This window comes from Clinocottus analis, unplaced genomic scaffold, assembly GCF_023055335.1.
Source record: "Clinocottus analis isolate CAN_PGR_092001 unplaced genomic scaffold, fCliAna1.0.p SCAF_9, whole genome shotgun sequence".
Classification (NCBI taxonomy): domain Eukaryota; kingdom Metazoa; phylum Chordata; class Actinopteri; order Perciformes; family Cottidae; genus Clinocottus; species Clinocottus analis.
Genome location: NW_027176251.1, coordinates 2520711 through 2545508, shown reverse-complemented (window position 1 = coordinate 2545508; position 24798 = coordinate 2520711). Strand labels below are relative to the sequence as shown.

Genomic DNA, 24798 nt, shown 5'->3' with positions numbered 1-24798 from the left:
GTGTACTGGTTTATCCTCTGTTCACACTGGATATATGACAGATATGAGGTCGACGTGATCGGTTTCGACGTGATCTCACCTGCAGCCACCAACAGATCCTGAACCTCGTGTGTTACGTGCCGACAGATCGACAAATAATGTAAAATGTACAATATAATCGCAGATAGCACGTCCGTAACAACGCCAGGTTGAAAAATGAGCGTCGGGGAGTTTTTGGGAAGATAATCGTTGAGCTGAAGCTCACATTGAAGCTCTGTCAGGTTTGTGTTACTTTATTCAATGTGCCGTACTGTAGCTTTGTATTGTGTACCTTATCCTGTCCTGTTTGCTCATGTTTTATGTTTGTTATGTTTGTCAAGGGACTGCAGATGTGAATTAGCTTCATACTCTAGCTGTACATGCTCCCTTTCAAATAAAGATGTATGTATAAGGCTAAGGGCAGCAGCAGATTCAGGGGATCATTTCCTGTCGGTTCATCAGTCATTTGATCCTAAAAACATGACATTGATCGCTGTGATGTTGTTGTTCTGTCCCTCTGTACTCTCTCTCTCCTGCTCGATGTCCTCACAGAGCTTGTCACAACATGGGAGTTCCCTCTAAACTAAATAAAGCAAAGTCAACACGTCTTGAAGAAGGCCCGCAGCGCAGGTTGAGCTGCACACAAGTCATGACGTGACGCATCATTTGACAGCCGCACATTGTTCCAGTGAACGGAAGCCCGACTCCAGGAGCCGCGCGGCGTTTGTGATTGGAGGACGACACATGAAAGGAGACGAGTATCTGTGAAACCGCAGCCAGATCTAGGAATGCCGTCCAGTCTCAGGAGAGGGCACGGCGGGTCGGACGAGCAGACGACGCCTCAGGAGGTTCAGGAGGAGAACAGACATGAAGACGCTGCTGGTCGCCGCGCTGCTCTCGAGCCTCGTCCCACCAGGTACGGGAGTCAATCTCAGACCCCTGCAGGGGGGGGGAAGGGCAGCGGGTCGCAGCGAGCTTAAAGGCAGACAGGGGTCAACGTGGTGTGTGAGGGGTTCAGTGAAGTTCAGGTTGAGGGTTGCTGCAAACGTCAGAGAGTCTTAAGTCACTGCTCGCTTCCTCGTGTCTGCTGATGACACATCGAGATGGAGAAATGGGAATTCAGGAGTTCAGTTTTTGTCTCTGGTGGCAAATTCAAGGCTTCGACACCATTGTTATTGAAAGATTATAATAACAAGACCAGTAAATGAACAAAATATGACAGATAGGTTTATATAAAACAACCTTTTTTCAGCCGAGTGATTTTGATTAGATCATTTTTTAAGGATTTATTAACGGATGCTCGTTTTAAATATATTTGTACAAAATCTCACGTGCCCCCATCGCCATCAGAGAAGCACCGATCTAAAAATAATAATAATAAATAAGATGAGGGTTGTTGCTTGAGGGAGACGTGTTGTGCGCTGTGATAGTGCAAAACGTTAGTTATCAAAATGAACAATTGATTCATAATGAGCTTGTGGACCTCGCCGTGTGTTTCAGTATATTGAACTAACATGAAAGTTAAATTCAAGATGTGTACATTTGGGCACTGCAGAAATAAGATGTTTTAAGTCTTTTGGCTTCTCGCCGTCAGAGTAACTCTGTAGATGTTCATTACCTGAGTGACACGGGAGCAAAACAACGGGCTGAGTGAGAGGAACAGTGTGCGCCGGCTTCACTGTCCTCTTTACACCAAAGAAAGAAAGAAGCAAGTCGGACAAGTCTGGACGAGGTTGTGTTTGGGAGTAGCTGTCTTTCTAGTTTAGGGAATTTCTATATATAACTATATGGTCGTAAACCTTTCTGTAGTCGTGATGACTAATAATTATCAGTCTTGAAGCTTTATTCATAATTAATTTTACTCCTAATGCTCGTTAGAGAAGGATGAATTTCATACTCAGAAGTAGAAATATCAGCATTTAAGTCACAAATACAGGATAAATTAGATCCCCAAGTTGAATCTATTATAGTCTGTTATATCTACTCAAGTAGACCCTGACGACTCAGTGAAGCTTCATCCCAACGTCACTGATATTCTCGCACTCAGAAAAATCTAAATTCAAAAGAGCTTTGACCTAAATTGAGTGACTGGGTGAATAAATACAGGAAGGGAAAAGGCTGAAAAACAGATGCGGGTATCCCCTCATAGCCAAAAGTTAAAAACAGCCTCTCCTGGCATGACCCTCCACACATTGACCCAACGGTTTGTCCCGAGTCCTTCATCGGTGGACTTCATGTTGCGTTCTGTCTCATCTCCTCTGTTCTTTGTCCCGCCCCTCTGCAGCGCTGTCACTGACGTGCTACGTGTGCACTTCTGCTGTCACCAATGACGCGTGCAACAACAACAACGTCACCCAGGAGTGCCGGGCGCCCCTGGACATATGCATGACTGTCGTCGACATTTTAGGTGATCAATGATAAGACAATATAGCGCTCATGTCCCTGCTCAGCAATGTAAAGACCTAAAGTGCCTTTAAAATAGGCCTTGTTTGATTTATTATAAGGATTTAACTCACTCTAATAACCTGCTGTGTCTCTGTGTGTGTCTGTGTGTGTGTTGTTTAGGCAATTCAAAATTCATCTCAAAGTTGTGTGCCAGTGAGGCCACGTGCTTAGGAAGCGCCTCCTCCGCCTCAGTGGACTCGAACGGAGACGGAAACATCGTCAACTGCTGCAACACCTTCGACTTGTGCAACTTCAGCGGCGCCGAGTGCGTTCACACACACACGGCGCTGCTGCTGCTGACCGCAGGTGTGTTACTGCTGCTGTCACGGTGATGTGTGTGTGCGTGGGGCGACACCGAGGCCGCCAAAAGCCGTGCGACTGTACGGAAAAGTGTTTTGATAAATGTCTCTAAATCTGTCTTGATGGACTGTAATATTCTGTAATGTCTTGTTGAACACCTGAGAGCTTAGTTTATGTCGGGATTGTGCATTAAATACATGTGAAGCGTATCAAAATGGGACTCGGGTATGACATTGACAGGAGCCTGACCGCCCTGTGGCACTTATAAATGATGATAATTGTATTTTAAAAGCCGTGGTAGACGATGTATTATGGCTTTGAGTCTCACTGAATGCAGTTTTTCTGCAATGTTTTAATACTTATATTATGGGAAATCTGAGGAATTTGAACACTATCCTGTCTTATAACATATGCAGCATGACGTATGCCTCACCTCCTCCACCTGCAGACACTATCAGGGGATGAAGTCTCATCTTTGGTTGAAAAATTATTTCTATTCCGGATGAAACATTCAAACCAGAAGCACTTTTTATGTAATACGGTGGATTTAAATCTGTTTGAAGTTGACGTTTTGTCGTAATAACTCTCTGTAGTGCGTAATGGAAACACATGTTAATGATATAAAATGGACCACGGTGAGGAGTTTTATTAAATAAACACTCTTGATATTTAAAAACCTGAAATGTAATACTTTCAAATAAAATCTCCATGAGGGATAAAACATGTGCACAGCCTGATTTTTCATTTCGTCATTATTTTTATTTCATTTTTTTCTCTCCTCCTATTTGACAAGACGGCCGATTGAGCCCAGAAGACAAAATAAAAACCAGTGTTTACTAGTACTAGTTATGTACAATTCACCAGTGATTCACACCAGTATAGCTTACAATATACCAACATGAGCAGATTTACGCAACGACAAGATAAAATAGATTGTTTTTTAACTTCTTCTTTTTTTTAAATCCCTATAAAACTCAGATATTCAATAGTTTCATTGCTGGCTAAACCTGGAAATCCAATCTGGGTTAAATAGGGTTAAAAAAAAAGAAGAAGAAAAGTTAAGTTTCTTTTTTTTGGGTGCTGTGCAAATATGCTCTTCTCCATACCTGTTCGTCATGCTATACCAGTACAGTCACCAGTATATCCCATATAGCAGGATGTCATACTTCATGTGGGGTCACTATTCACAAAGACACGTGTGATCCGCTGCATTTTCAGTTCAGTTGTGTCTGCAAAGACAAGCTCCCGTCATGTGGCTCCACATTTCATGTGTGTGTGTGTGTGTGTGTGTGTGTGTTGGGACTGTTGGTTTGGAGGAACCTATTTAAAGAGGTACACCTGACCAAAACTGGGACTCGAAGCACACGGAGGTTCCAGTTGTGAGGTTTGTTTTGTGTCCTCGGGTAAATTCACTTTGTGACACCGGGTGGGGTGAGAGGGGACCGTTAAAGGCGTGACACCGGTCTCGTGTGAGGAACAACTGAACGCTATCGGGACTGGAGGCGAGGAGAAGAAAGAAAAAGGAGACGAGACGCCCGTCGTCACAGAAATAGCTTCAGCCGAGCTCAGTGACCAGTCTGAGACTCGACGTCCTCCTCTTCCTCGTCGGGAATATCCAGTTACATAAAGTAAATCCTCAAAACCCACCTTCGTGTTTTGTTTTTCTCTTTTTTTTTTTGCTCATCAGAGTCAGTGCTGGGATTGAATATCTGCTTTTATTCTAAGTGTTCAGCAAAGAGGAAGAAGATTGTGACCGCCGAGACGAAACATAAAAACAAAACAAAAACATGGAGCCAGCCGATAAAAAGTGTGACGAGGGAGTGTCTCGTCTGCGGTGTCTTCAACCCCGACACAGTTGGATTCTTCACATTTGGAGTCTTTAAAAACTGGCTCAGAGAGGAGCTGAGGAAGACTTCACGAAGGAGAGGAAGCGTGACAATTAAAAAAAAGGAAAGAAAAATGAGTAAAATAGAGTAAAAAGGCGAGTGTGCGTTCTTTCTTCGGGGCAGCAGACTGCCCTCAAAGTGTTAATCCTCCGTCTCTCCCTCCCATCTCCTCCTTCTGAGTCTATAAATAAAAACCTGGAGAGACGGGAATGGATTGAGGGGAGAAGGGTGGGGGAGGCGGGGTCACGACACATGACATCAACAAATGTATTGACGAATGGCTGCTGGCTGACGTCCGAGTCCATTTCCACAGTGAAGTTTCATGCAGATATGTCGCAGGTTCGAAACACAGATGCGGTTCTGATGGCTTCGCTTCGGGAGCGTTGTCCCGACGGGACAAGATCCTCCCCGATGTCCACGGTTCTGGATCGAATCGCTCCTCGTGATGAGTCCCAGGTGAGACGCCAGGGATCCGGCTCATCAGAGGTGTGGAACCGTATTTAAAAAATAAAAAAAAACCCCGACACTTCCTCTCTGCCTTTTCCTCCTCTCGTCATTATATTACAGTCCAAAAGAGAGAGAGAAGCTGCCGGTTCCTGGATGCAGGAAGTGTTTTTTGCTCGGTTCTTGTGTTGGTCACAGTGGTGGAGAGGCGTCCTCGGCTCCCACAGGATACGACAAAGTACCAGAGCTGTAGTTTCACCTCCTTCGCTGTAAAGCTGTCAGCTTAGACAACTCTCGCATATCACGATCCTCCATCGATAACAGTAACCAAAGTGACGCCGTCTCGCAAATAAAAAACAACCAGTTCCCCCGTTGGTCGGTTCAGCTAGTGTGGGCGGGACTGGGACATCATCTTGAGCCGCGATTGGTCGATGACGTCCAGCAGGTTTTTGGCATCGACCGCGAGAGCGTGAGCCGCCGTCAACATCTGCTTCTTGTAGTCCTGCTGGAGGCTGAAGCGAGAAACACACACTCGGCATCACGAATGCGGAGACGCAGGCGAGTGAGATGAGCGGCACAATATCAAAGAAACGACTTGTACTTGTCGTAAAATCTTTGGCTTTGGCGCCCCCTTGTGGCAGCATGACACAACACACTGGCAGGGAGTTCTGTTTGTTACTGTTTTGACATTTTTTACATATTATTTCTTTGTCTTTACCTAGATGATCTTAGTTGGTGTGCTTAAAAATAATAATAATGTGCCCTGTGATTGACTGCATCCACTAGATAACAAGAAGGTGTAATGAAATATAAAGGCTGTAGGTGTCTATTACATGAACACTTCATGATGTCTTCCAACGTAAGGGACTGTACGTCAATGAAAACTGTTTATATTCATATATTATACCTGGTCATCACGTATTGTTGGGCTAACTTCATCTTCCCAATCAGCTCGGCCAAGTCAGAGTTCAGAAGTTTCTGTGCCATCTCGATCTGTTGGAGAAAACCAGAGTATTAAACATCAATCTGGTAAAAGAAAAACAACGGATACCAGTGGGAATTAAAGTCCTTTATCCACATTTATTGAAAATACGGAAACATGTGTTGATTACGTAATATTAAATAAAAAAAGAGTGAGATGTTACCTCTCTGTGCGTGCTGGCTGGAAGTTGTGGAAGAGTCTCATCCACTGTGGCCAATAACGTCCTCAACGCCAAACCCACGTCCTGAAACACCAAGATGAGGATCAAAATCATACAAAATGAAAAGGAAATGAATTAACAGTATAATGTAAATACATAAAAAAAAACATTTTATGAAGGGATTTAGAAACTACCAGATTAGAAGTACTATTACATACACAGATACATAATCAGTGTGCAGGGGAAAAAAAGAAAAACGTATAAGACAAAAGCACTCATGTCGGGACTTTAATTACTAAATCCTCCCAATTAAAAGCAAAATCCAGCGAGGATAAAAGCTCAGATATGTAAAGTCTGGTTCACATACATTATTCATTTGAAAAGGAGTGTTTCCTTTCTGCTCTCTGCACAATACAGCGGCACTAATCAGTGGCGCGCCTTGAAGTTGTTTTTTTTATACGGTGGAGCTTCGCAGCTCAGGAGAGGAGGACTGTGCCCCCGTTACCTTGACCATGGGGACGTATTCCTCTGGAGGAGCCGGTTGAATCTTGCTCGACATCTCGATCACCGCTTTGACCAATCCCGTCACGTTCTCGTACACCTTGTCGTTGGAGCGGTCCAGGTTGGCCGTGGGGGGCGGGCTTATCTCTTGGGGCTGCAGCTGAATGGAGAGAGGACACAAAAAAACAGCAATGAGTGACCAGGAGGACGGCATGAGACCCGACCGACACCTGATACAAAGAGCCTGTGCAACAGCAGAAATACTGCATGATTGTAGAGACTCGGCACATCTGGAGCTAGAACGTAAAACACACAACACACATTTTTAAATAGCTGCGTCGATCAACAGTTTGAGATGAAGAGGAGAGGCCTCAACAACTGAGTGCTGTCAGATTACAAAAAAACTAACTGTCATAGAGGCGAGTGAGTAGATTAATAAGCAAATTGATGAATTAAAACATGTTTTGTGCAGTTCTCTGTTGTGGCCACTAGATGGCAGTAACACATTGGCATAAATTGAGTTTATATTTTCCAAGTCAAAAATCACAAATTGGGCCCAAACCTTTTAATTTAACTTTACATCTCGTGGTATTAAAGTCAAATAGTGTGATAGAGGGTTATATATACTGTTAGTATAAGACAAAAAACACAACTATGTATATTTAGTTGTTCCTTTTGGGAGTACAAGACTGTAGATATCAGTCAGTTTGAAATAAATGTTTTTTTTTAAATATAAAAACATGCAGAATTTGATTGAGAAATAGAAGAAGTGATTGGATGAAGGACACACAAAACACACACACACACACACGCACACACACACACACACACACACAGTGTGCTGCTTACCCGCCAGGGCTAGAGGTCAACAGTAAGGCAGAGAGCAGGAGGAAGAGGAGGAGGAGGAAGAGGAGGAAGAAGGGAGCAGCCAAAGGAAAAGAAGATAAAGGGAAAATATTAAAGCATTAAAAACATGCAACCTGTATATTTAGTAAATGTATCCTTGTCTGTGTGTGTGGGTGTGTGTGTGTGTGTGTGTGTGTGCTGTACTTACAAGAGTGTTATTTTACATTAGTGGTCTTTCATCTATGTGTGTGTGTGTGTGCTGTACTTACAGGTGTGTTATTATGCATTAGTGGTCTTTCATCTGGGTGTGTGTGTGTTACTCTACGAGTGTGCGTACCTTGACTCCGTCGTTGTAGCTGTCGACAGTGTTCAGGCAGGACAGACTGCCCACTTGGCCCTGGGCACTTGGGCGAGGAGGCTTCTTTGGAGCAGCTGCATGCTCTGCAGGAAGCAACACATGAGAAGGGAAAACATATTTTTACAGAGTTTTACAGTAAGTTCATGCAAGATCTGGACAAATTGCACTTGTACGTTCTTCAGCAGCGCTCGCTGAGGGAAGTTCAAATCAGTATCGGCTCCAGCTAGAGAGTATTTGAATTATTAATTAATATGTCTATGAAAAAAGTGCAATCATTAAAGTCTTTGTCTGTCCAACAGTGTAAAATCAAACCAAAATGATTTAAAACTTGTATTAGATTCTCAAATTTTAACAAAACTGAAAAAAAATGTTGGCAATGGATTATCTCTCGACTGGCTAACTAACTAATCAACTGATGTTTCAGCTCGACATGACAATAAATGAGTAAATATTGAGAACAGAAGTGAAATAAACTGCCAGCTGTTCCCGTCACAGAAGCTGTTTATGTTGTGCGAACTGCAAACTTTGGGTAAATTAAGAGACGGAAAGAGAAGATTAAAACATTAGCGGTTGCTATTACCTGCTTTTCCAACGGGCTGGTATATGTGCTGGTTTCCTGTCTGCACAAACACAACAACACAACAATGTGTTAACGAGGGCTTTGTCCCACATGTAACCAGAAGCCTCACAGGAAATTAAAACTTGGCTGATTCTAAAAAAAAAAATCCCGTTTCATTTCCTTGACACACGACAGAGCGTTTCAATGTGTTTGGCCGAGGAGCGCTTTCTGTTCTCAGAGCTCTAAAAACATTCTGTCCGACACAGAGATCACACAAAAAAATACCCATTTCCTTCGCTCGCGCTCCCCTTTCAACCCCAGATGAAGCCCTGCAGCTTGTCTTTACGATTTCATGGTTGTGTGAGCATAAAATGTCGCCGCGAAACTCTATTGTGGAGCCAGACATGTGATATATTTACTTTGTTGTATTGTTGTTCAACCTCTGTTCTGTTTTCTCACACAACAAACAACAACAGAGGGCTTTCCAAAGCCTTCAGAGTGTTGCGGACTGGCAACCACCGACACCCAAAATACTACAGCAATTCACACACACACACACACACACGCGGGGGGAGATTTTAAAACCACAAACCACAGCCATTCAACGGGAGGAGGACAAGCAGAGAGATGAATTACTGAGACAGAAATATCCGCCCGTGGCAACTTCAGACTGCTAAAACAACTTCTGCTGCAATCGAGAACGTCGTTTAGATTCAGGGGAAGAAACTTAATCACAGCAACGCTTTGAGGAGACGCAACAACTCCATTTCCTCTTTTAAAAAAGAAACAAGAGGGGGAGGGAGCACGTGAGTGATGAAGGTACCTTTCAATCCCTCCCGTGTCAAACTATTTCAGAGGTTTCCTCTGCATGAAACCACCACTCTGCGGTGTGGAAACGTGCATCTGCCACTTTAAGTCATCTCACAGTTACACCCCAGTGCTCAATGAAAAGGATGTGGTTATAACTCTCTTCTCAAAAGACATGTCTTCCTTCAAACACACCGATGTTGTTGCATGTGTGCGCACCGTGTGACTGTGGCGATGGATGCTTATTGTTTTCCTCGTCGATAATCAGATTATTAAGTTCTCTTTTGGAGCAAGAGCAACAGACGGATGACTAAAAGATGGCCGCTTCTCTTTCTTGGAACATCGGCGCTCTATTAATAACTGGCGATGTTATGGGAATGCATCGACCTCTCGTCGCTGACCCCGACCCCTCTGACGGGTCACTTCCTGTCCCGTGGATCAATCCCCTCTGCTCTAATCTAAACAAACACATCGCTGCAGCCATTTGCAGTGTGAACTTCCGTCAACATTCGTCTTTATCGGACGGCGTCCTCTCCTAAAAACACAAGTGACTTCCCTTTCTGATGCGGCGGGCAAATGATGATGACTTCGACAGTGAAGGTTCATGTATGCACGTACGAGGAACACAAGACAACCAGTGAAATGGACGGAGGCGGACAAGCTGCTGCAGAGCGTGACTTACCGGTGGTTGGAGTCCACCGTCTTCTCTGTCCAGACTCCCTCTAGAGCTTCTAGAGTCTGGTTTCTAAACACACAAATAAACATACAAATGACATCTCCGTTCATCAACAGCACGTTATGGTCTATATATATATATATTATATATATATATAAATATATCTATGGGAGTAAGAAAGTTCTGGGCTGCTTTTACTTTTCTGTCAATTACAGATTCTCTGAAGTTCTGTATTCACATTTTATTTTTTCCCATAAACGATAATTGCTTTTCTGTTTACGCCTTTGAATTCTGGGATATTTGCCGAGACAAATGCCCTTTCATGGCCCGCCATCGGGGAAAATCACATGCTGGCGTAAAGACTGGCGCATTATGAAAAAAGGTGCAAATTCACTTAAAACCAGTAAATTCACGGATCGGCCTCAGAGTTGCAGATTTGGAGAAATCAAAGCGCAGGCTTTTATTTTAATATTGTTGTAGGAACACATGGCACCAAGCCTCTGTAATCAGTAAATAAATGGCCGTTTAATACCGTCCGAGGTGAAAGTGACTCCGACTCTCCAAAAGTTTAATCTGGAATCTTGCGATGATTATGTGAATGGAGAAATGAATGAGTGAATCACGGCAGGGAAGTTTTTTTTTCAGACTAAAATAAAAAACAGGATCAAGCTGCAGGATCCAAACGTGAAGCTTTTCCTTCACACAAACACACTTTTTTTTTTCCTCCAACATAAGCACAACTCTTCAAATTGACGTTTAACCCCCGAAATACACTGCAGCAAACAGCAAAATAAAACCTCACACACACACACACACTCACACCCATCCTTGCCTACCAGTTTTCCAAGACAAGACTTGAAGACCAGCATCGCTTTTGAGTTCATCAAAGTTGTCTGACGAAGGGTTCGAGTCCCAAAGCAGTGAGAGGCGTTCAGTCTGCGTCGCTGTCTGGTTTTTATCGTCTCTCTCTCTGTCGCTCCGTCTGGCTACTTCTACTTCTACTCTGCTCCAGCAGTGTTCATCAAGACGAGAAAATGCGATTCAGATGCAGCTTCCTGCCTCCAGCACACTTATATCTGACTCTGACGCATGGAGAGAGAGGGAAGGAGAGGAGGAAGAGGAGGAAGAGGAGGAGGAGGGATGGAGCGCGCTGCCAAAGAGCCGTCAGTGTGTGAGCACGTATATCCTTCTTTCCCAAACTGTTTCGTTTTTCCTCCTTTTCTCCCCCCTCGCGCCTCCCTGAAGTGACAGCCAGCCTCCAGCTCGCGCACACACACACACACACACGCACACAAATATGCGCCTCCGCAGCTTTTTCAGTAATCTTGTGTGTTGTCAGTCAGTGGTTGTGGGTCAAAGACAGATTGTTGACTGGGCTGTCAGATTGTCTAAGCCTATCATTAGCCTGGAATTCACACAGGCCACACCTGCCTACAACTCTCTCTCTTTCTTTTTCTCTCTCTCTCTCTCTCTCTCTCTCTCTCTCTCTCTCTCTCTCTCTCTCTCTCTCTCTCTCTCTCTCTCTCTCTCTCTCTCTCTCTCTCTCTCTCTCTCTCTCTCTCTCTCTCTCTCTCTCTCTCTCTCTCTCTCTCTCTCTCTCTCTCTCTCTCTCACACAAATTCTTGAGCAAAAATCCCAGACAGCTCCTTCGCCCAGCGTTCACAGATATTTGCGTTCTACATGAAACGTTCCTCCTTCTTTTTCTTTTTTATGTTGGAGGCTCTCTACCATATATATATATATATATATATATATATATATATATATATATATATATATATATATATATATATACAAACAAAACTGTGTTCATTTATCTTTGAGCGTGAGATTTTTACTAGAAAAGTCTTATTGAAGTTACTGATAACTCACCTAAGGTATGTTTAAATGTTTGTTACCACTGAAGGAGACAACTCATATTAATATTTTAACTTCCAAATAACGCGAGGTGTCAACATCTACTACATGGCAACACTTCAAATATGAAGTGTTTTTACTTCAAATAAACTGCAGTTGAGGACGAATCTCAGAATTGCTGCGATCGCAATTCTTCAAAATAACCGACGAGATTTAATAACGTGTCTATTTTATGGGAAATATTTCTTTTTACCGACATTAAATCCATCGATACATGTCGGCCCTTAATGAGACTTCAGCAAGTCCTCTAACAAATATTACAAAAACACAACGACGTGCATCATAAAACCAAATAAAAACACAACTGACAAGTCAAAGCTTTGCATTACGGATAACAATAAAACACTGCACCATGCATCACAAAACACACACAATGAAGGGTGTCGACAGCTTTGTACACTTCCTTGTTTTATGATGTTTAGGATGAAACTGGTCTTACATGTTATTTAAAGAAACTGTTTAGATGTTGTAGTAGCAATAACAGTGAACAGTGAATACGATTAAACCTGAAGTTATACGCTCGGTTATGTCCTGATATGTGTGTGTTAACTGTATCTGTGTGTGTGTTTTCCAATGTGTGCTGTGTGTGTTACCAGCAGCCTTTCCTCCTGCTCCAGCCACCTCTGGTCCTCCTCCATCTGCTGCTGTTGTATCATCAGCTGTTCCTCCATTAACAGGCACTGTTGACCTACACACTGCTGCATGTCTACTGCCCTGTCCTACACACACACACACACACACACACACACACACACACACACACACACACACACACACACACAAGCATGCAACAAAAGACAAGCATTGCAACAGACATGCACACCAACACAAGGACACACGCACAGTCACAGATGAGGAGAAAAGTACACACAAACACAAACACACACACGCACACACAACTGTGATGAGAGGCTGAACTGAGATGATGGACACACTCACACAAACACACTGATAAAAAGCTGCCGTGGAGCATTGGTTTGTATCATTTCATCATCATGATTATTGTGTGACTTGTGGTCAGTATTTCTGATGCAGAAGCAACTTTTTTTTATACACAATACGTCCTCAAAAAAGGACCAACAAAAAGTAAAAAAGGATCTAAATCATTTTCAACCACCCAGTGTTGGATTTGCACATTTAAGATGCTGAGACTGTCGACCAGAGGCGTCAAATAAGTGAAGTTAAAGGCACATATGCAGCCTGAAGTGGGACGGACCAGTAAAACCATCATGAAGACCTTTAAACAACACCTGCAAATGTTTACCTTCCTTTAAGTTTGAAGAGGTTCATTCTAAAAATGTTCACAATAAATGAAAAAGCCATTTACAAAAACAAGATGATGAACAGCCCGAGATGTCCCGCTGATCTCACGACTTCGACAAAAAACAGACACAAATGAATTGGTCTTCTCTGTTCTCAGTTGTCCTTGAATTGGACCCTTTGGCCGGTTCTGGTCCTCTAGCTTTATGTTTGACACCCCACAACAGCACACTCTGTCTGTGCGTACGTGTGTGTGTGTGTGTGTGTGTGTGTGTGTGTGTGTGTGTAAACCTGTGTCTCCTACCTCCATCGCAGAGCCCCACAGGGCCATGTCGTGGCCGTGCGGATGGGGAAGGTGCTGTGCGTGCGAGTGTGTGTGGACGTGGTGGCGGGGGTGTGTGTGCGCGTGGTGCGTCTCCAGCATCGCCGCCTGAGGGGGGTACAGGGCGCTGGGCACCGACGGGAGGGTGTGAGGGCCGGGGTACCCTGCCATCTGATGCAGGGAGGAAGAGACAGAAAGAAAGTCTAGTTAGTCTGTTAGTCTGCTGCACAAAAACAGAGCTGAAGGTCGGCGGAGTTGGCCGTCTGCGTACCTGATAGTGTCCAGGATGTTGGGGGCTGGGGTAGAAACCTTCACTCGAGCGAGGGCTGGGGTAGCCGGGTCGACTCGGCTGCAGACGGGCAGAGAGAGCAGGACAGAGGTTGAGAAAACAGAACGACTCCCGATCGAACGTTCAGAAAAGACGGGACGCCGGCTCATTCAGACAATCAACACACAAACCCCTGGCGCAGCTGTTTGTGTGGCTGGGTTAGCCGTCATTCAAAACAGGAAACACCCACTGGGCTGCAAGTCCAGCAAGCTGTTAGTGGAACTGGCACTAACTGCTGTCCCGATGACACAATCATCCAGATCCTGTATGAACGGTGTTATGCTGCTGGACCACTGCTGGGATCTCTGGTTAGATGTGATGCAGGCGAGTCAATAGAGTGTTATGGCTGCGCGTTCACCAAAGACCTCTCTTTTCAAGCACTTTGCTTTTCTAACTTGGGGGATAAAATGATTGTATTCTTGAAACAAGACTTTATAATTTGAGCTTCTGCTGAGGAAAATAACATAATTCAGTAGAGGAGTGAGTCTGCAACTCATCTCTCTTCTTTTTCTTTTGCTAGTCGGCTAAAAACAGAAGTGCTTGGTGAACCCACATCCTCGTTTCTTCTCGGGGTTTCTTGTGATTTGTTGAGATGAAGCTGTTGAAGGTTGATGAACAGTTCCCCCTCTGGTCTTAGAATGACTGGAGACATTTAAATCTCTCGAACACACGACAGCGTTGTGAACCTCTACCTTCCACAGTCTCTCATAGCAGCTTTCTCTGGACCACACCTCCGACAGCGAGACAGACACACAAGACACACAAGGGGAAGGAAACAGACGGCAAAGAAAAGACGGGGAGGTGGGGGAGACAAGGGGAAGACACAAAGGACAAACAGTAGGGACGGGAGGACAAAGAGAAGCAGACAAGACAAAGACACTGAGGACGAGACAAACCAGGAGCTTCAGCGGCTCTCGGGCCGGCCGACAGAGAGGGAAACGCACAGCGTGTCGTGAACACGCTCACACGTGGAGGGAAAAAAAGTTACATTTTAGAAGTTTAACTCTGCCGTAAACAGATTCACGGCCCGGTGAGAGGATGAACACAGAGACAACAGACAAGACAGACCTGGGAGGTGGCGTTAATAACAGAGGAGTTGGTCACTAGCTGGAGGCTTTTGGACGAACGAACAAACAAATGCTGCAGTGCCAGCTCGCAACTTATGGGCAAAACAAGTAGCAGAAGAAGCAATTTAGGCAAATAGATGTGTCGATGTGCGCCGTAAGGAGGAGAATAAGTCACTCGGGCCGCTGCAGGCCACACACATTACAACCGTTTCTCTTTTTCATCGCTCTGTTTGGGTCTTTCGTTCGGGAGAATATGAAAGCTGCTAAAAAATAAATAAAAGTATGTGTGAATTGTTTGCCACAAGCTCCTTTGCTTTGCATCCGATACAAACTTACGTGCTGTGTTAGTAACACAAACATCTCCAGTCGGCATGGAGGAAAAATGGACTATTTTGGACGAGCACATTTATGTTGAGGGCTCGGTTAATGTCACGAGGTTCAACAAAAGCATGCAAAGTGTCTTTTGGGTTGAACGAGCTTGACAAAGAGACAGCTTAACTTTGACTATTGAAAATGTAGGTTTATTTTTTCCTTATCTTTAGCATTTAAGCTGATTGTTTTAGAGCGGTGCATTTGGGACACAGTGTACCGACTAAAATCAACTTGTTGTGAGACATACGCTTCGGACGGGAAGAATGTTAGGTATGCTGAGTGGCAACGGTGTAATTAAGATTGTTTTGTTTTTGCTCCATGCATCACTCCGATCCATCGACTCCCACGCAGACTCATCCATCACCAGAGAGGTCACGGCAGTCCAAAGAGACTCACACCAGCAATTTATCCTGGCTGCCGTCGTCCAGAGGACGCCCCAAACAGAAGGGAAGTCCTGTTTTTATACGGCTTTTATGTCATGTTCTCAACGGCTGCAAAAAGTATTTACTCCATTATATTTTATTCACATGAAGTCATGCATTGTATTCACGTTTTGAACAGATTTGCAGCATTGAAAGTCATACTTTTTTTTGAGCAGAAGCCTACATGTGATGACATACATGAGATGGGGTGAAGTTAAAGCTCAGCGGGAGGGTGGAGGTGGATGGAGGGCGGGGGGGGGTGTCACCTCCCAAAAACAAACCCAGCACTCGGTCAAGGTGACAGAGATCCGGCTCTACGCCGGCTTAAGCAGAGGCCTTTTAGCGAGCTCTTTATGTATTTATAGTTACCGTCTCAACCCTAAAGCTGCACGCATTCTCAGAAGCTTTAGTTGTATATGAATGAATAATTAAATGTGACTGAATTCAGAACAGCATGATACTGAAATACACTACAAGTTACAGTTGAAGCTCTTTCATCTTGAATGTGGCCTGAGGTCCGGACCTGATATATTTATCCTTGATATATTGTATGTGAGTCCACGTTGTGTTAGATGGGTTTTTGAGTGTCGCACAATGGATTTGGGGTTCGTAACGGGCATCGTGAGCAGGCTGGAAATAGAGCGCGATATTCCCGAGGACACATCGACACAACGACTGAGGAGAACACAAATATCTGAAGTTAAATTCAAACCACAACAGAGGACATTCACAAGAGCGCGTCCAACACAGATGAAGCATGCCGACAACAAACATGCTCGTTTCCAGCCTCTGGCGTCGCATCAAAAGTCACTGCACTCGGTTAAGTATCGGTGCAAAGACCCGATCGAGTTTGTGAGTCCATTCATCAAAAAGACGTTGCAACATTTGTCAAACTGTGTCGCTGACTCGGGGCTTAACTTAACTTAGTTTGTCATGTGGAGGGAAAACAGAAAGACAACTTTTACCAACCGAATGAATGTTGAATGTTAATCAAATCAAATGAAACATAATTTGCTCAATGATCTTATTATTATGAGCAAAGACATGTTCCTGCCTAAATGTCAGTAAAATAAGTTATGGGCTTTAAACTCTCAATAAATAATACCCAAGAATGTTTTTTTATTCTGTTACTGGGTTGCATGTTTGTTCTCATTCACATGATCGCCCAAATGCAGACAACATGTAAATAAAAGTATTCAAACTAGAAAACCAAGGATTTAGTATCAGTTGCTGAGAATCATAAAAGTCACTATTTCCTATATCATAATCCTGAACGTTGCAACTTTTTTGATCAATAGTAACACATTTAAGTTAGTTAAAACCAGCGTAAGTGCAGTCTAACAGTCCTTTAACCTGCCTTCAAGGGTCTAGACACGTGTCTTTCGAAACAAGAGGCGGGAAAAGGTGTCGGCGTTGGACCGTGAGGAGGGCGAGGGCAGCGAGAGGGGCCCGAGAGGACGGCTGCGGGGACCAGCGGGGGCCTCCCGCCCGACTGCACCGCAGGGTGCTGGTGCTGGGGGTCAGAGCCGGGTTGTGCTGGGGTACTGGGATTAGCTCGGCAGCTACTGTGAAATGTGCGCAGCGGCAGGGTTTTATGTTCAGAATTTGACGTGGGCTGGATGCTTTGCAGGGCGTGGGGACACATTGTGGACGTGCTGCGGGCCAGGGAGTTGAGGTTGGGACTCGACTGGGAAAGGAGAGGCGAGAAGCGCCAGGGATGGGAGAGTGAGCTGTTTGACTTTGGCTGGGACGAACTGAGCAGGTGGCCGTTAGCGGGGGGATTTGTCTTGTGGGGGCAGCTGCCATTCGACAGGCTCTCTGAAAAGCTGAGAGCTGGACGGTAGAAGTTAGTCTCTGACTGGAGGGACGAGCCGGCCGAGGATTCACATTTGAATTCAGTGCTGCGCCGAGAGAAAGCGCCGTCGCAGAAAGAGATATGTTGAAGAGGAGGTGATTGAGGCTGAGGACCGGGAGGAGAGGAAAAGTGATGGGGACATTGCGGAGATGACGAGCAGAGCGGAGGAGGAGGAGGAGGAGGAGGAGCGGGCAGGAGGGAAGAGGTGAAGGGAGGCGGAGGGTGAGGGTTTCCAAAGCAGAGGGAAAGCTGTGAGGCAAAGCGCTGGTTTTGATGGCAATGGTGGTGAGGCGAAGGAGCGGACAGACAATCCAGACTGAAGGTGGGCTGCAGGGAGGGACGACGGCTGGGCTGCAGACACAAAGACAAAGGCAGAGGACGGACACATGGAAATAATGAAGGCGTCTCTGGAGATAGAGAGATGCAGTCGACAAGTGACACTGACGGGTATGACATGTAGTGAAACCACCTTTACCTCCCAGCGAGACGTTTAAATTCATGTTTTTGTCAATGAAATAAAACTAATGCAGCAATCACGGATAGCTGCAGCCACGTTTACTGGCGGTTTACAATAAGAAACTATCAATATTATGAATTACACCGTTGAAGACATACAGCTTTAGTCGTAAGCAAAAGAAGCAGTGAGAAGATGCCAGCAGCTGGGGCAACAAACCGTGAGGTGGGATGGTGGAAGTGGAGGTTGTGGACTTGATAACCATTTTAAGAAGTAATGTCGAGTAATGTCGTGTTTGCAAACATGTGGAAACATGTAGAAAAGAAACCCGAATGTGGTCAAGGGCGCACACAAACCCAGCTTTTGTTCCCATCGACTAGAATAATATCAACTGTAACCTGTCCCCCCCACAAAAAAATAATACAATTATCACATCTGCAAAAGCTGAAAGGGGTCACAGGTCATACATTTGCAGCTTAACATGGGACTTCATGCACGTGACTCTTTCTTTAAAAGCCTGGAGTGAAAAGCTCCAACCCGATGACATTTGATGTCCTTAAACCTTCATCATCAGGGAGGAAAAAACAGTCATAGCAATATATTTATATTTTAGCGTCCAGCAGAAACCGTGTATCTTCAGACTGGTGCGAAAAAAGAGGAAACATTAAATCAAAGAAGTTACAAGTTGAATAATTTCAATGCCTGAACGTTCATGGCGGTCGCACAGAGTCATGTGTGAAGCAGCAAAGTCGACATCACATGAAAGCAGGTCAGAGGGCCGACTGAAGAGCGCGAGGGACTTGCAATGTACTGCCAAGAGCGCAAACACAACAGACACTCAAACTCTCCACGACTGCACCTGTTGCACTCACACAAACAGGCAGACCGAGACACAAACGCGTGTGGTGTAGTAGCGTCTTACCTTCGGTGGCGCTTCATCCGACCCTCCGGAGTCCCACGAAACGGTGACCTGCCTCCTCATCTCCATCCTACTCCTTTCCTTCTGCTGGAGCTTCTCCTCCTCTAATATCGTGCTGGACACAAGGGAAAGAAAACACACGACGATGTAACGCAAACAAAAAAGCTCCTGGTGGCTACTTTATTTGTTTTTACCGAAGTGTCGCCTTATTTCAGAAGATAGCGTGTTCTCTGTTCTCATCTCGAGAGCACCGTTTAACACATGGCATCAAAGACTTTAGACTTAATAGTTGATTTAATATGCAGTGGTGTGTGTTACGCAGCTGTGTTGTTGAGTATTAAGTGAATTACAAATGATGTGATCAGTGTTGCTGTCTTTGAAAAATATGAAAAACCTAATAAAATGTACTTATTGACATTTGCTGGCCAACGACGACTCATAGAAAAATATGAGGCACAACGTTTTTCATTTAGTACTTAAACTTTACCCAGTAATACACACAGACACGCACAACTTTCATGATCCAAAACTGGGAAAATGAAATTGTTCACACACTCTGAAGGACCTCAGTCTCCTCAGCAAGTGAAGAAGACTTTGGCTTTTGACACAAACTTGTGCTCCTGCACACACAAACACACATCACAGAGGTTTCCTCAACACAAAGCGTCAAAGGACAAACTACTGAAGTCCTACTGCTCATTCTCCTACTATTACAGTTTAGTTGCTGCCAATAATATCCAGTGAGCCAACATTTATTAACACAACAATACCAACAACTCAAGCCAGAGCCGTATGAATCTCCCCGCGTCCACGCTGCAAAAGATTTCACTGTTTATTACTTTTTATTATACATTAGAGGTAGACACTTCATTTACAATATAGCTGAGTGATGTTCACACTAACTACTGATACCATCCGTATACGGTAAATTATGTGAAGTATTGCTTAAGATTGAGTGAATCACTTGGAGGCAAAGCAACGCCCCACGACCCCAAAACACAACATTTTTTAAAGTGTCGTGCAGCCAAAGATACCACACTGTATTCACTCGCTAAAATCATCCTGACTGACCTGCTTTCCTGGGAAAACCGCTGGTGAACCAAACCCAGATTCCCAGAAGAAGAAGCTGCTGCTGAAGAGTTGATGGTTCCTTAAAGCAGGACGCTGACACACAGACACACAGACACACACTCCTCCTGCTCGCCTGCCCTCAACAAGGGTGAGGGCTGTTTCCAGTAACTCTTCTGTTGTTTCCTGCAGGGAGTGTGTGTGCGTGTGTGTGTGTGTGTGTGTGTGTGTGTGTGTGTGTCCTTGCACCTGTCAAAGTCAGTTTCCTTGTCTCCAGCACGCGCCTTCTTTCAATACATTGAATCCATCAACAATTTGAATTACTAATTAAAAATATGTTTTGATTTAATTGGTTTGGTTTAATAATTTTACCGAATTTTTTTGTTGGAATTTCTGAACCGTCTGACTTTTTATTTGTGTTTTTAAATCACAGTTAATTTCCAGATGAGCCTTCAAGTCATCAAGTCAAGTCACCGCCGGGTTTCAGAAGTATTGTGCGTCTCACGTTGATAACAACAAAAGTTGTCTGGATGAACACTGTGCATCGACAATAGATAAAATCCATTATTTTTTACTTTAATGATAACAAAAAAAATCATAAAGATGATATCAAAATGGAGATCAGTTAAAAAAAAAGTATATTTATTATTGTTCTTACAATTTAGCTTTTAATTTTCTTTCTGTTTTGCGAACTCAAATGTAAAAAAAATGTAATCCATTGAACGGGAAGTTGTTTTCTGCAGGAAAACTTTGTGTGTTTTATGATCTGCATTGATAATATGAGACATTGAAAATTAAAATGTTTTGCATCAAATTAACAAAAGCGCCTCCATCTGCCTGTTAGTGTCTTTTAAACCAGAGGAGTTTTTTTTAATTATTTATTATTTTTTTCATTGAACCTCTCTGGCTTCGTTACTGAACGACCGACAAGCCGAGTCACTAACAGTCATGAATAAGTCTGCCGACCTCGCCTCACAGTTTCACAGTAAATGACATCATGCACGGTTATGTGTGACGACGATAACATCAGCACCTGGCAACTCAAACGCAGACCGTCTCCTCCCCCGCCCGCCCGCCATCCTGCCACCTGGAATAACACGGCCTTGTTTAGGTTATTTACTCAGCCTGGACTCGCTGCACGACCTTGCCCTCCTCAGCGATGCCCTGCTTTACTTTCACACACTTCCCACCTGAGAACAGCGTCCGATTTGAGACTGAGCCGGCACGATTTAGACATGTGGGTTCAAGCACATTGGCCGGTTCCCACACAAGATGTGTTGTTACCTCAGCTGTTAGCAAAGCTGACCGGTAGGTGCATCATCGGACGTGTTACTATCCCACAAGAGCAGCGAGGAAACAAACAGCGGAGACTTTACTAAGGGGTTTCTTCGCAGGAGAGGACCATCTATCTTACCTTACCAACTATTATAGCGTCCAGTAACGTTTTCAATGTACAAACACTGTATGAATATTGTTTTAAGACCCACTTGGATGATGGACTTGTATTCTATCAAGAGGGTCGATGGAGGACATTCACACAAATGCCCCAAAGGTACAGTAGCAGCCACTGAATGCATCACACATTGTTTAAAAAAAGAGAATAAAGTATTCACTCAATTTTAAGCCGGCAACATCTGAAAAGCCTTAAGAGACAGAAAGGCTTTGGACATAAGAGACAATACGTTACCTTGAGAACCGGCCAATCCAACAGCACCAGAGTATATTCCAGTCAAGCCCTCGAGGAGAATAATGCAGCCACTAAAACGATGCTGGGCCACTGGCACTGAGCAGTAATACACAACTGAAGGTCACCATGAATACCCACAAAAGATTGCAGCAACCCTAGAAGGATGAAATCAACCACTCCTGGCAGGATGACTCAACTTTGCCTCGCTGGGAGCTGAACAAAAAAAAAAACCCCTTCAGGAGACGACGGGCCCACACATAGACCTCGCTATCAGCAGAATACGATCTGAGAATTAGGAGTCTTGATCCACGAGCTTTTGACGATGAAAGTACGGCACTGTGGAGGTTCTCCGCTCGCCTTTTTCCCTCCCTCTTTCAATTCTCTCTGTCTATTTTCTCTCTCTCTCTCTCTCCCTCTCTCTCTCTGTTCTCTTTGGAAAGCTGGAGCTCCTGGCAGCTGCCCACTGTGTAAACACACACACACACACACACACACAAACACACACACACACAGACGCACACACACGCACTGGTTCAACGTCTTAGGAAAACTGTAGTAGGAGCTGAGCGCTGCATATTTGGCAGGAGAGACCTATAATTGATATTATGCTATAAAAGCCAGCCAGACCGAAAGTGGACTAAATTGTATAACCTTATACGGCATGACGTTCCCCTAATAATAGCCAGTGACCATAGTTAACGTGGTCAATATTGACTTGGTTTCCAAGACACTGCATGAGGCACATTAAGGGCATTTCTTCATGCCAAAATATCAGTCAATTAAAATGAGTGTTCTTGATTTTGTCGGATTAGCACTCGAATGAAATTCACGTGTACTTTTTTTCCCCCCATTCTCAGTTTTCAGCCCATTAAAAACACACAAACCACAAACATATTGTTCACGTTTCACACTAATGAGCGGATCTAAGTGATAAGGACACAATGAAGAGGTGAAAGAGGTCAAGAGGAGGAAATAAAGGGAAGTAAAAGAGTTTGAAAAAAGGAGGCAAAGAGCTCAAGAGGAATATAATTGTGTGTGTGTGTGTGTGTGTGTGTGTGTGTGTGTGGAGGGGGGGGGGGGCATTGAGAAAATTGGGAGTGTAATTAAGGTGGAATTTAAGGTGTGAATCATGCTGGTTATAAGCAAACTCATAAAGCCACAGGAGGTAAATATGCACTTTTATTTTCCTGTTTCTGTGTGTAAGAGAGAGAGAGAACAAGACGGAGAGAGAATGTGCGTGTTGACGGCGTCCTGCTGCGCTGCTTGTGTTGATTCACTTGTGTTCAATGTTTTAAGCCTCAACATTAACAATATGAAGGTAAATGAGTTATGTTGCATCTACTTTTCTACATTTTGAGAGATAAGAGACATAATATGAAAACATATTCTCTCATTTCACCTCTTTTGTTACATCGTGGAAGTAATCTTTTGAGTGCACATGTGTTTAGACTAAATGACATCAATAAAGAGACATTGTGAATTAAATTAGCAGCTCAAACTACATTAAAACGTCTTATGTGTCGATGTAGATAATAATGATACATGGGGGAGCATCTCTGCTGGATGAATTTGTTGTTATTTATTAGTTATTTTGTTTAAAGGGAACCTTTCTGTGTAAATATAATGAAGCTAATATCTGGAATAGGAAACATGTTTACGAAATAAAAGTTAAAACCAAAAACAGCTCCATGCTAACGCTGGCAGGTGACATTTTGGCAGGATTATTTATATCATTATTTTAATGTATTCATAAATATATTCGTTGTGATTATTTATAACCATAAAACACGCCGGACTGCCATCTTAGACATCTTTGAGGCCATAAAAATCATAATTTAAATAAAATAAAATGGAAAGAGGTCTCATCTGTGTTGCAACTAAGCAATATCGTCTGTTTCACTCTTTCACGACAGCCCTCTAAAACTCAAACTCAAGTTATTTCATCACCACCAGCACGACGCCGGGCATCATCCTGTCTATCGGTCCATCAGCAGAAGCATTACTTCCAAAAAAAAGCTGCAGGTCCGATCATGAATAGTTAGGTCATAACTGCTGGGAAAAGCTCTACTTCTACTGCACCTCTATTTGTCTCTAATGCTTGACAAATAAATAGGACACACACTCGTTTAATTCTGCCTTTGAAAATGTTACAAATTTGACTATTAAACTATTAATAATCAGCACACACACACACACACGTTAGCCCCGCTGGTTGTCAGAAGGAGGATCTCTAACTTCACACCGATTGCATAAATCATCACATGCCAGATTTGTGGAGTGCTTTGTGCTTTTCTCTTGACACCTGAAGATGACCGACACCCTCCTCCAATGTTTTTGCTATTTAAATTAAACGTGTTTCGCTTGAGTCGCCCATCTTGTGATTGCAACTCTCATTTCATCACATTTGATAAAAAGTACTTCCCACTTATTTCCCACCCAGTCATAAGTGTGACACAATATGACTCATGAATAGGTCGGACTCTACCTGTTTAAAGGGGAATACCGGCGGTGACGTACTTGCACAACAGAGTATAGATTGTGCACGGTGTTGTCTGGCTCGGCCTTATCTGATTACAAGACGCAGGACTTTATCTCTGGATAGATACGATCTCTCTCTTTGCAAATCCGTCTCCAGACAAAGCCGGTAACGAGGCAGTGATGCATCACTTAACAAGGAGGCAAGGCGTGACCGAGATATCTCATTTAATCCATCTCCGTCATCGCCGCACGTCACATCGCGTCTCTGTTACCATGCAAACTATGCTGTCATCAGCGCAAACTGGAGGTAAAGTGCAGTCTAAACAATCACATGAAAGTGTTAGCTTTGAGGTTTATTTTGAGAGAGTTGAACCATGTTTATGATCAAACAAGTCTATAAATATGAATGCTATATTATCTGTGTACTGTAGATGTGAACGACGGCAAACGCCCTAAAAAGGTGAAAGTTTTTATCCATAGAAATCAGTTTAAAATGACAATAATGCAACATCTACGCCATGTATCCTCTCACCACACGTAGATTACACACCCACTGCGTCCACGTCCGTTATTAAGGATGATTAAAAATCAATGGAGTATTTAAAACTGGATTAAATCAAAGCAGAATAATACATTAAAATGATCCAGTCTGCCATGTCATTGAACA

At 43.8% G+C, this 24798-nt stretch overlaps 2 protein-coding genes across 14 annotated transcripts in view; one reads left to right on the top strand and one right to left on the bottom strand.

Annotated features, from left to right (window-relative positions):
• Positions 1-826: 826 nt before the first annotated feature.
• LOC137781262 (urokinase plasminogen activator surface receptor-like) lies at positions 827-3490 on the top strand. Its single transcript, XM_068569919.1, has 3 exons — positions 827-934; positions 2303-2425; positions 2584-3490. The coding sequence occupies exons 1-3, from the start codon at positions 886-888 to the stop codon at positions 2793-2795; spliced, it is 384 nt and encodes a 127-aa protein (XP_068426020.1). The 5' UTR covers positions 827-885; the 3' UTR covers positions 2796-3490.
• A 336-nt stretch (positions 3491-3826) lies between these two features.
• The window catches only part of LOC137781261 (focal adhesion kinase 1-like), a 54462-nt gene continuing 33490 nt past the window's right edge, over positions 3827-24798 (bottom strand). For 6 of the 13 annotated variants that reach the window (XM_068569910.1, XM_068569911.1, XM_068569904.1 and 3 more), the window contains 11 exons: positions 18902-19013; positions 13753-13830; positions 13464-13652; positions 12493-12618; positions 9989-10051; positions 8521-8560; positions 7920-8023; positions 6741-6896; positions 6239-6319; positions 6001-6086; positions 3827-5605 (listed from right to left, as the gene is read on the bottom strand). In XM_068569910.1, the coding sequence (XP_068426011.1) occupies positions 5479-5605; positions 6001-6086; positions 6239-6319; positions 6741-6896; positions 7920-8023; positions 8521-8560; positions 9989-10051; positions 12493-12618; positions 13464-13652; positions 13753-13830; positions 18902-19013 (1162 nt within the window). In that variant the 3' untranslated portion in view covers positions 3827-5478. Of the gene's footprint in view, positions 5606-6000; positions 6087-6238; positions 6320-6740; positions 6897-7919; positions 8024-8520; positions 8561-9988; positions 10052-12492; positions 12619-13463; positions 13653-13752; positions 13831-17027; positions 17877-18901; positions 19014-24798 lie in introns of all 13 variants that reach the window. The other 7 variants (XM_068569909.1, XM_068569915.1, XM_068569917.1 and 4 more) reach the window with 4 other exon arrangements.

What these genes read in the sequence shown, in the direction of transcription:
- LOC137781262 (XM_068569919.1), top strand. Translation starts at nt 886, where the DNA reads ATGAAGACGCTGCTGGTCGCCGCGCTGCTCTCGAGCCTCGTCCCACCA. An exon ending in CTCGAGCCTCGTCCCACCAG is followed by an intron (nt 935 to 2,302) that starts GTACGGGAGTCA and finishes GCCCCTCTGCAG; the next exon opens with CGCTGTCACTGACGTGCTAC. An exon ending in GACTGTCGTCGACATTTTAG is followed by an intron (nt 2,426 to 2,583) that starts GTGATCAATGAT and finishes TGTGTTGTTTAG; the next exon opens with GCAATTCAAAATTCATCTCA.